At 41.5% G+C, this 12,321-nt stretch overlaps 1 protein-coding gene across 1 annotated transcript; it reads right to left on the reverse strand.

The window, feature by feature from the left end:
• Positions 1–301: 301 nt before the first annotated feature.
• crk (v-crk avian sarcoma virus CT10 oncogene homolog) lies at positions 302–9,802 on the reverse strand. Its single transcript, XM_041046695.1, has 3 exons — positions 9,280–9,802; positions 7,953–8,530; positions 302–4,010 (listed from the first exon to the last, which is right to left on the reverse strand). The coding sequence occupies exons 1-3, from the start codon at positions 9,497–9,499 to the stop codon at positions 3,873–3,875; spliced, it is 936 nt and encodes a 311-aa protein (XP_040902629.1). The 5' UTR covers positions 9,500–9,802; the 3' UTR covers positions 302–3,872.
• Between the last annotated feature and the right edge of the window lie 2,519 nt (positions 9,803–12,321).

Genomic DNA, 12,321 nt, shown 5'->3' on the forward strand with positions numbered 1-12,321 from the left:
AACTTATTTGGACATATTCCTACTGTATGCTGACACTACAGTTACCCAACTTCAACTGTTACTAAAAATATCTCACGCTAGTATGAATGGCAATGCTTTCTGTAGCTAGGCAACTGCCACGTGCAGCATGAATGAAAATGGTTTTTGGTCAGAATCAGAATTAAAATACATGTTTGACTCTTTCACTGTATATTTTAACTTCATAACAGCAACCACTGTTATGAAGTGCCCAATGAGGGATTCCTGACTCAGAAGCACATACTTTTCATGAGCATACAAAAGACCCAGTGCACTAACCAAACCATTTGTCATGGGTTTGACTTTATTTACTAGTATATTAACACATTACATGCTACAGAAAATAAAAAGGTAATTTCAATTGTCTTGAAAGAATATAGTGTTATAATAAAATGGCACATTTTGATATTAACACAATTTCCACTGGCATTTTGACACCCCTTCCTTTTTATGAAAGGAAATGAATGACTTCATGCAGGGCTACTAAAAAAATACTTCTTGGTGGTTTCATTGGCAACACAATTTATAAGATAATGATTTATGTAGCTAACCACTTGTCATGTGCAGTGTGAGAGACAAAGAAGCTTGATTTGATCGCAACTACAGATAAAAATGGACTGTGTCAAAAACTGGCAGTAAACTCAAATGTTACTTCCCTAGATCAGATTTTTCCAAGAAGTCAGCCAAATATTGTTAAACAGTAAATCTTTTAACATGGATTTGGAACATGGCCAACGTGAAAATAAAATGTGAAAGACGGACAGAGCTTCTCAGGCAAAGCCATAAAGTCAGGGAAACTAATGTGTTGGAGCAATCAAGGATAATTGAAAACCATAAAAAAGAGCACATATGATCAATGCAAACTCAGTGTAAAAGCAGTTAAGTGCATTCTGTTAAAAATCAAATTTCATCTCCTTTAATCTCATAAGCACTGGCAGAATATGCTTTCTGGAAGGATCCCATCTTTCTGAATGTTGCCACAGTGCCACCTAAAGGTGGCATTGTGTTCTGGCCAGAAATACTGTACAATGACATCTGAGAGGAACCCTGCACTTGGAAGAGACAGCACGTTCTCACAGATCAAATTCAAAGTGGACCAGGTTCACTCTGGCAAAAGTCTAAGCTATATATCCAGTCCGCTTCAATCCAAACCAGTCTGCTTTATGATGAATGTGGGTGATGATTGTCAGGTGTCAACAAGTAGATTGATTCAATCTCAACAGAAAACAACCCCTTCAGCGCAAAAAAAAAAAAGAAAAAAAAAAAAAAGCCTGTACTACAACATAATTTGCCTGGCCTCTTGGCAATACAGAAATGGCAGAAAGTAGAGATAAAACCGTAAAAGAAAAGGTCCATGTTGGCGCGTGCATCACAAATGGACAAGGCTTTAAATTAAAGAGGGGCAGAGGGCTAAGTAAGGAAACACAAAAGGAAAGCAGGCCGATAAGCCCGAGGACTAAAAGAACAAAATAGTGCAAGGTGGCAGCAAGATTATTAATAGGTTAAAAACAAAGGGTAGGTACCAAATAACACCACTTTCTCTTTTCTTGGACACATTTGACAAGATCTGAACACAGAGCAGTCTGTTTTGCTAAGGTATATTCAGTGAGCTGAATGGAGAGCACTAATATGAGAAGACATTACTAACATGGTAGACAGCCTACATTCACCCTGTTCAACTTCATTCATGTACATCAGAAGCAGAATTAGAACATGTGTTATTGTGACAACTGGGGGCAAACAGATACGCCCCCTCCCGTTTTGCACCAGTAACCCATCACTTCCTCCCAACATGCAGCAGTATTAAGTGTACATTGAAACTGTCCCCCCCCCCCACCCACCCAACCAGACAGTCCCAGCTATGAAGAAAACTACGAAGATAACAAAAACAATATTTTAGCATGTAATGATAATCACATAGTACATCATTTCATAACAATATGTTCTTTTTTTTCTTACAAAAAAGACTACTTGGTGGTACTTGGTCATAGGTGATCGTTGGATGGGGGCTGAGGTGAGCCAAGGTGGCAGGTGTGTAGAGGTTGACTGTAGTGTTGTCTTTATTTCCACCTCGTCAACAGAAGTTTCTCAGGTTCACTGCTGGGGCCTGCTCTACGGCTATGACTACATGAAGTCGCTACTAGATGCTGGTCTCAACTCAGTTTTGTTTCCTCCATTTGATATTTGGTGTCGGGGGTGGATGTCGGACTGGTTCTTGACCCTCCTTGAGAACTGTACACCTCCAGTTGACCTAGCTTTTTCAGTTCTTTCTGAGACATGACAGTCCTCCGTTAATCTGCCCAGTGCTAAAATGACACAGATGCACAGGCATTTCAGTCTTGCTGCTCTTGTCCCTCACAGACTTGGGTTGACTCAAAATAAAGCTGCATTCATGTCCAATAAGAACAAAAGTAGATGTCTACTTTAAAACTAGAAAATACCCTTCGCCTCAACTTAGGTAGGTTGGTAACAGGTCAGAGAATAATGTTCTGTCCAGTTGTCAGGAAAAACTGTTAGATGTTGTAAGCTCCTACAAATCCCTTCAGCATCTGTCAGGAACCCTATTTCTTTCATTTCCTGAATAAAGATATCGCCACCAAGGAGATGCCCGTCTGGAAAAATTAAAGGCAAATATAGAAAAAAATAACACGGCTGTGGCAGGTCTGAGAGAATAACTGTATCTTGTGTGTGGCGACACTGCAAGCTTTACTTGCTGTGGTGAATTTCACCACTCACTACAGGCATGCATGTTAGTGTGAAGCAAGCAGATCAGAATTAAAGCAATAGGTGGATATTTTAGGAAATATTTTTATTTGCTTTCTTTCTGAGAGTTAAATGGGAAGATTGTTACCACTCTCTTATTTGTACGGCAGTTAGCTTAGCTTAGCGTAGAGACAGGAAGTGTGTGGAAACAGAAAGCCTGGCTCTGTCCACAGGTAACACACCCTGCCTAGTTTCAGCAAGTGTCAACGACAATAATTTGATGTTTTACAGGTGAATATGTGCTGGGCTCTTTCTTGGCTGGGTGGAGTGACTTCTGCTAGTTGCCTGGTAACTGGTCCCAGGTTACCAAGATTCTGTTACCTTCGCACAGAGTGAGGTTAGCTAATCCCCCGCCCCCCCGCTTCCAGCTAAGTTAAATGGCTGCAGGCGGTAGCTTCATATTTACTGAGGGGAGAGTGTTATTGATCTTCTCTTCTCTTAGCAAGAATGTAAATAAGCACATTTCCCAAACTGTCAAACTTTTCCTTCAAACAAGACAAAACACATGAAAGATGTATTGTTACCCTTCAGCTTGTTATTGTATTCTCATCTGACATGAATGCAGCACGAGTGATCCTACAGCGGCGTAAACATGGTGACGGATGAGGATGAAAAACGATACAGTGCTGAGCAGTTATCTGCTGGCTCCGACACAGGAAGAGGAAGTGGCTGAATTCTGTGGCGAGGAGTCTCCTGAGGAGTGAGTGTTGATAAGGTGTCCACGACAGGAAGATGATGAGGGGAGGATCTAAAGGGTGTTGCCATTTCCGCAGAACAGGAGACTCGGTATATCTTCTGTTTCCACTGTAGAGTGTATGACCCAGTCAGACAGTCAGAGCAGGTAGTGGAGGACGGCAGGCATGATTATTCAGAGGGGTGGAAATGTAGGGTGTGCATTACAAGGGTCCAACAAGTGTCTGTCTGGTTTGTTCTCAGTGATTCTCTGAAAATGTACTTGGTTGCAGGTAAAAGATGGAGCAGATGTGAGGGAGGAGAGAGCAGGTGAGTGTGTGGAATAGGATGGAAAGGAGGGAGAAGGGATGAGGAAGGGTCTAATACTAGTGTCCAGGTCGCGGCCCAGCTGTCCGCTCTCAGCTGAGTTCGTCCTCGGCATTGTGCTGGTCCAGCAGTTTGACGTGTGTGAAGGGAAAGTGCCCACGTTTGCCTTTACATTCCCCTTCCCACTGGCCGTTCACGTTAATTTTGGTCACCTTCACCATATCGCCCACCTGGAGAAGGAGAGGGGAAAGGAATGGTGTGAGAGTAAAGAAATACACAGCACAGGTAAAAAGAATTAACACATAGATAATCCACTGTTCCCTCAAATCCACTGTTGTCAGGTAGAGATGAAAGAATTCATCGATTAATCCACTGACAGAAAAGTAATCAGTAATTACTCAATTTAGTTATTTAGCACGTCAAAATGCCAAGACCTCAACTGTTCCTGTCCCACAAATGTGAGGATTTGCTGCTTTTGTCTGCTTTATATTACTGCAAATGGATGTTAGCTGCAACTAACGATTATTTTCATTATCGATTCAATTTTCCTGATTAGTCTACAGAAAAAAAAGAGTGGAAAAAATGCCATTAACAATTTCTCACTGCCATGTTCATGTCTTCAGTTTGCATCTGTTTAATGGTATATATGACAAAGAAAAGCAAATCCCCTCATTTCAGATGCTGAAACCAGAGAATATTTGGCAATTATTCTTGAAAACATTTTTCAGTTTCATTTTCAGTTGAACCACTAAACCAGTAAACGACTAACTGCTGGAGCGCTAAAATGGAACGTCTTTGAGTTGTGGACTGTTCACCAGAGGTAATGAGGAAACGTGAAGCTGTCATGGTGCTACGCATTTTCTGAGATTTTACAGACTAAACAATTTATGGAAAAAAAATATTCAGAACAGATTAGTTGATGATGTGAAAATAATCCTTAGTTGCAGTCCCACAGTGAGGAGGAAGCATGTATGATTCCAGTCGACCTGCGCAGGGAGAGGAGTGGCTGTTCCTGTGTCACTGAACCTGAGCAAACAAGGACTAACGTTCAGTTCCAAAGGTCAAATCTATGTGAGTGATGACTGAATGAAGCTTTGTGGGCACGCTCAAAGCTCAGAGTCTGACGCTCTCCCAGCTCTTAATATTATCACTCTGATAACCTGTTACTAGTTCTGACAATCTTCCTTCTGTTAATTGTGCAACTGGCAGCAACTCATGAGTACCCTCACCTCATGCATCTGCACCGTGTGCACCTAAAATAAAATAAGCAAAACAACCAAGATACGTTTGACAGCCGAACAGCTCTGCATTTCCTCCTGTGGTTTCCTGTTTTCCAGTATTTAGTACCGTATAGTATCCTAAAGTGTTTTGTATCGTGTGTAGTGCTGCAACAAACAATTATTTTCAGCGCTGACTAATCTGCTGGTTCTTTTCAAACATTTGTTTGTTCTATAAAATGTGAGAAAACTGTGAAAGATGTCACCTTCAAAGTGCATGTTTTGTCTGACCAACACTTTCTCACTTTGTAGACTCTTCTGGATGGTATTCGTTCTCAAAGAACAGGAGTTTTTCAAGGACAAACAGCAAGTTAGGGTCAACTGTAGACTGACTTTGACCATAACTTTAAAGAGATGGAGTGGAATTAGCTGCTTCCCATTTAAAATGGAGATTCACCTTAAACCACTGGTAGGTAAAAGCTTCAAAGACTGCATCTGAAAATATGGTTGTAATATTGTATGTTCTGTAGTTGTGTTTCTCTGGTAAATTTCTGAATCCACTTGAACTCTATGTTGTATTTTGAAAAGACGAAGAACGTAGTGTTGCCCTGTTTGCTTCTCTATATGGTAGTCTACTAATCAAAAGACCGATCAATGGACTATATACAAGCAAACTGCAAACAACAAACGCAAGACAGCCAGAAACACTGAGATGAGTAAATCTCTGTGAACTGGAAAACAGTTGTGCAACGTGTCTTAACTCTAATGTTCAACCAACAGATCAAAACCCAAAGATATTTAGTTTACTATTACACAGGTAAAAGAACAGCAGGTGAGAACCTGAAACCTGTTTGGTATTCTTTTCCTGAAAAATAATCAACTCTTTTAATAATCGTTTCATCTCTCATCACATGTGATCTAGACACTGACACAAATGCAGCAGGACAGTATTCACTCAACATGACTCTGCCTGCATGCCTCGCTGTTGCTTGTGGAGTCCATTAATTAGAACTGTTGGCTCCTGTCATTCACAACACAGTTGCGTTAGGAACAGTTCCAGTATTTTAACAGAGAAACATTTGGTAGTTCTTTATTTTGTTTAACAGAAGGTGGACCTGCAGTACGATGAGCTAAGGATTAGTTATGGATGAGGCTTTACGCTGCAGATGCCAACGCACCTTGAGTCTTGTTGCCCCCCATGTTGGTCCTTAGGATTGGCTCAGGACATCCCTGAGCACTTCATTTGGTTCATTCCATTCTGTTTTGTTTTTTTTTTTGTTAAACAGAGGTGCTGTTGTCATGTCTACGAAATGAAAAGTATGCAGACCCTGTCATCATTATGTAACAAGCCACAGCAGTTTGACACACACTGATGACAGCTGTTCATTGATAGACAGCATCTCAAAATACCAGCGGGTGTTTCTGCTGCTTTGGCTCCCTATAAACAGCATGTGGGGTGAGGGGGGGCACAAAATATCGCAAACACCATCATCCAATCAAGTAAAGCATCACCACAAGCTATGGACTCAAAATTACCACACAGCTGATCCAACATCTCTTTGGCACAGTTTCTAAAATAAATTCACACTGAGGCTTTAAGATTTGTTGCTAATCAATAGAATTAGAATTAATCTGACAACTATTTTTCAACCAACCAACTATTACCTAGTTCCAGGTGTTAAATTATGAGGATTTGATGTGGTTTTCTGTTTTATATCATAGTAAACTGAACTTTGAACTTTGCTTTTGGTCTATTAGTTGGACAGAAAACTGAAGATGTAACCTTCAAATTGTATTACAGCCCTGCTTTATTCCAGGGATACTGAATGTCTGTTATTCTTATTTTCTCTGCCTTTATCTTGAACTATATGCATGGACTTCAAACTTCACAGATTGGAATTAGAGTTTAAGTCCAAAGTTATTATGACCTGTTAGCTCTACCACAGCACGACTGAAAGTTAGTTTTAGTTGCTAGAGAAAAGGAGATCTTCACAATCGCTGGGTTTTCTGAAGACGACACAAGGAAACTGGAGTTAATTATTAACTGTCCAGTACCACCTTGCTGAGTCACTACTGGCCAACTAGGGTGGAGAAAACAAGCAGCCTCACAGAGGTCAAAGCCAGAATTGTCTCCTGCAGGTGGGAGTGGTAGAAACCAACTGATACAAAGGATCTACCAGTCATACGTAACTAAGCAAACCTCACACAGCAGCAAACTGCTGGTTTGACTCCACAAAAAGAAAAGGATGGCGCAGATTAAAAAAAAAAAAAGTCAATGGTGGGATCTGTATTGGTGTCTTTAGCAGTACTGTCCAGCAGGGTAGAAGAGACAAGAGCATGCTCCAATTGGCCTGTCTCCTAGTCCCACTCCTGGCTCAGCTGGACTCCTGGCTTCACAGAGACTAAAGGAAATGGTCCTGTTCCCAAACACAAACTATTTCCTTCCCCCAACGACCTGCTCCGTGGGAGCCTTGCTTTTGCTTCCGGAGAGTGTAACAGCGCAGCTACCGTGAGCAGGGAGCAGAGCTTAATGGCAGTTTTTTTTTAAATATCTGGGTACCCTCTCATCCTCTCATCTTTTTCACTGTGAGGTTAAAATCTGGGAAAAAGATTAAGCTGCCTGAACTCAGAAGCCAGGGAGTTAATAACTATTATGGGCAGACTTTGCACAGGTCAAACACTACTGTCACTGGATTGATCTTTATAAAGGAGATATTAAATGACCAGATTATGTGGAAAACTACATACAGAGCCGACTGAGCACCTACTGACCTTGATTCCTGCTCAAAAATATCGAAAAGGAAGTAAAGGCACAACAGGAAAGAAAGCCAAAGAATGTGAAGTCAGATTTGATAAGCATACATGGATGGCCTGTACTAAATGTCTCCTTTCCTCTAGCACATATTAAGAGGATGCACGCAGTGAAGGAAAAACACCACACATGTCCATATTTACCTCTAAGGCCAGGGCAGTCTTGTCGTAGGCGTTGGGCACCCTCTTCTGTATGGCCCTGGCATAGACAGGTCCATTCTGGAGATTTGGGAGTGGGGTGGGCTGGGCATACTGGCTGGGGTCTCCCAGAAGCGGAGGGCCAGACTGAGCTGCAGAGCCATCAGAGTTCCCTAGCATCCCCATTCCTCCCGGCGGTCCCCCAGACACACCAGGCCCCGCCACCGAACTTGGAGATGCCGGTCGGTACTTCTCCACGTACGGCACTGGGATCATCCCTGCCCGGCCTTCAGAGTTCTGGGCGTTCCACCACTGCTCCTCTGGCTTCTCAAGAACTCGGAGAATATCACCCTTCCTAAACGGGAGATCCTCCTCGTCGTTACCAGGGAAATCGAAAAGTGCTCGGACATACTCGTCCTCCAGACGCGGCGGGGGGCCTCCGCTGACGAAGGAGGTATGTATCGACTTGTTGATAGGCTCTATCAAGGTGGTGGTGTCCAAGTAGTGGATTTTATAGAATTCTAGCAAAGCAGGGAGAGCGTCGAACTCCTGGTCACCGATGCGGAACCTGGGATGGACCAAACCTGGTGAAAATACGGCAGAATGGAAGAGGAGTCAGAGAGACAAATGAATGGCATTTCTTTTCTAAACAATCTGTCTGCGCTGGCATGTTCAAATCTGGCAGATCTGAAGCTTCTGTATTTCTGTAACTAGGCGTGATGGTGGTGATTTCCAGAATGACAAGGAAGGATTTTTATTTCCTTATTCTGCATTTCTTTCCCCTGACATGTTCATTTTGTTCCTTCCAATTAAAGGTCTTTGAATGTCTGAAAAAGCATGAGGAAACAAATATTCTGTTGCATTTCCCGAACAAGAGAGAAAAAAAAACACATCAAAGGCACGAGACAACGTCAATATGACAGACTTTTTCACATTTTCAACTCTGCCAGGGTCAGCTGGTAAATCAGACTCATTTTAATGCTGCATCAGTCCAGAACTCACATTCATTCAATCTGCTCTTTGAAAACTCACACCGCCCACCACAGCGTCTTTTAGTGACAGAAACGTGCATCTCTGCGATTTACTGACACCAACACGTTGTGTAATATCTAGTGTGTTGACTGTCTGAGGATTCATGATCAGAGGTATGTTTGCCCTGTAAGCAGCCAACGTTAAACTGGCACGTGTTTCAGTGTGTCTGGCCTGCTGTAGTCTCCACACAGGAGAGTAGAAAAAGGGACTACTGCGCATCGTCTTTGGTGCAAGTCATGCAAGAATGGTCACATCAGCATCTCCATACACCGAGCCCCTCCAAACCCCACTGGTCTCTTACCTGGACCGGATTGTCGGTTGTTACTGATGCTGTTAATTATGTAATGTGAGACTTTGGAGTTCTCCGATACCGAGAGCACGTAGTCGCCGGGGCTGGTGATGGAGTCCCGGACAAGAAACACGCCGTGCCTCTGCCCCTGCAACAGAGACACAGCCTCCTGCCTGCTCAACCGACCCCAGTACCAACTGCCACGGTCCTCCGCGTCAAAATTTCCGGCCATGATAACCACTCCAAAGCCGAGGCTTCACCGGGCCTTCCCTGCTCTCCCTCCCGTTATCCACAGGCAAAGCCTTCAACTCATACAAAAACTTTAGCGCCTAGAGCACGTTTAGTAAACAGGCGACATCCGCAGCTGGCCGTCTGGACATCAATTCGCCGATACAGAAACTCAACCACAATATAAAAAAGGGCCCTTATTTGGTTTGTGCCCAGAACTCAGCTCTATCAATCATACAAGGCGACTTAGCAGCAGAATTGCAGCTATAATACAGCGACCGATGACAACTAACTTCAAAAACTGAAATGGCGGATACGGGAAAACAAAAAAAGACCCCTCTCACCGGATGTGACGTAGTAATTATGTGCACCAAACGCACAAATGTTAAGCTGCAAAACAGTAAGACTAAACTTCCGCTCCGAGAGACACAACATAATAGTACTAATCATACAAGCTTATACTTATCAGATCAAGTCTAAATATAGAAAATAACAGTTGAAAAACATTTTAATATTAAGTTAGTGTCGTTTACCATTCAACAAACCGGTGTATATTTTCTTTTCGCAAAATAACAAATTTGCGAGCTTTTATTTTGGAGATAAACTCAGTAGAGTGCTTTTCCGGTTCAGACTAACTCTGTTTGACTTGACGATCCAGTCCTTCACGTTGGTGGCTTGTTGTGAAATCTAAAGCTTGCCTCACTGTTGCGCCAGATTAGCGACAAAGCTGTAATTATACTTCATACACTTCAGGTTTTGATCCCACAAGCATTGTGAAACTCTCAAAAAATATTTCAAGCACATTTAACCTAGTAAATACCGGGTTGGTTGCACTTTGTAAAATTGGCCACTAGATGTCAACCAAAGACTATTAAAAATCCTTAAACACTTCAAACTATATAAAGAAATAAAGAAAGAACTTTTTTTTTTGAAATGTGAAAAATACAGAAGTTACTCTGGACAGAAACCAAGGGTCCACTTCACTGAACTAAAACTATCAACATTCTGTGGTAACACATTAGTGCTCTGGTTACTTTATCCCTTCATAGAGGATTTGCATGTAACTAGCGCCTTAATGTTAATAAATCATTTAATGCTTTATAAATGTGCTTTAAGCTGTTAACTGGCACAGTTTCCTGGTTGTGGGGGCTGCTGATCCTCCTCTCCCATCACACTTGCTTAGTCTTGCTTTTATTTTTGCTTTTAAACTCATCATAAAGACCAATGCAATTGTTTGACACTGATCTTCTGGAAAAGAGCAGCAGGGCATGTACAGGGCATTCACTTACTTGTTGAAGAAATATATCAATAAGAGCTTGGGAAATGTGATTTCTGTGCTTTCCTTCCAAGAATTTGATGAAAAGCTAGATACCGGTTTCGTGTCTCTATGTTAAGTGTGGCATTAGAGCTTAGTATTAATACTGATACCATCTAGCCTGGCACTGTCCAAGGTCAACATCTTTGAAGTTCATTAATAAACACACTGTACCCAGTTTGTTAAATCTCAAACACAAATGTAAACATGACAGATTTATGGAGAGTTATGTGCTGTTTCCCCTGCTTCCAGTCTTTATGCTGAACTAGGCTAATCACCCCAAAGTTAGCACCACAATTAACTTAACAATATCACATACTGTAAATGATATTGGTAATTATCATTGGCTTTTCACATTTGTTTTAATTGCTATTAATTGCTAATAACTATTAATGACTCACCAGCAGGAGAGATTTATCACAGCCTGGAGACTCAAAGTCGTTCTTATTAATGATTTGGAGCGTCTCCATAAAGCATTTGTAAATCATTTATTAACCATTACAAAAGCTATTTGTTACCTATACACCATGCCTAATCAATGATTGATACCACTCTGTTTCCTGTGGCACATTATGGTGGTTCTTGACAAACCCATATATATGTTGACCAAGTCTATATATGGAGAGAGTTCTGAGTGTTGTCTGGAAGTCTGAATCAGTGCAACATTCCTTAATATTGGGTCAGGAAGTCTGTGGTTCTTCAGGGTAATGGGTTTAAGTGAATCACTGATAAACAGGCAGCCAAGATAAACTATGGGAAAGCTTCATTGCAATAATAATACCTATTACTGAACCATCTGAAAGAATGGTATATAGGACTTTTACACTGAGTTAAAGAACAAAATAAACTGATAGCTTTTTTTTTTTTTTAAAGGCAGCAATTTTTAAATGGCGTCATATGTAGGAATAAATACAAGTAGATATTCAAAAAGCAGAGATAGCTGTTTTTAAGTAATTCATACTACTACAGCGTGGTGGTAGGTGTAGTGTTGGTGGATGCTCCTCCACACTGAGGTCTATATAGTTTGTGCTGCACTCTGGGCCCCCACACTGGATGTAGCTGACACCTACAACCCAAACGTTCGTGGATAACAGATCTGGAGCAGTCATCACATTCAAACACCAAAGTAGAACAAGGCAGGATATGTTTTCATATCACAGAATTTATTGGTAAGATCTATGGCATAAAGGAAAATGTCAAGTTTTACAGTTTCACTGGTATATGAGTCCACAGAGCATTCATTTTGTTGTATCATCTCAATAAAGTGGCATGAAAATAAAAGATCAACGGGGGCTTTAGGAAAAGGGGAGTGACAGATGAAGATACTGTGCAGAGAATAATTCAGAGGTATACTGAAGATAGAGAAATACATAGAGAACAAAGATAAAAAAAAAAAGATCCAAGGCTACAGACACTCATGCCTTCAGATTCACATTACCATGATTCTTTTTACATCTCACAATAATATCAGCAGAGTTTGCGAGCGAGACACACACAGCATCTTCACATCC

The sequence above is a fragment of the Toxotes jaculatrix genome, chromosome 9, assembly GCF_017976425.1.
Source record: "Toxotes jaculatrix isolate fToxJac2 chromosome 9, fToxJac2.pri, whole genome shotgun sequence".
NCBI lineage: Eukaryota > Metazoa > Chordata > Actinopteri > Toxotidae > Toxotes > Toxotes jaculatrix.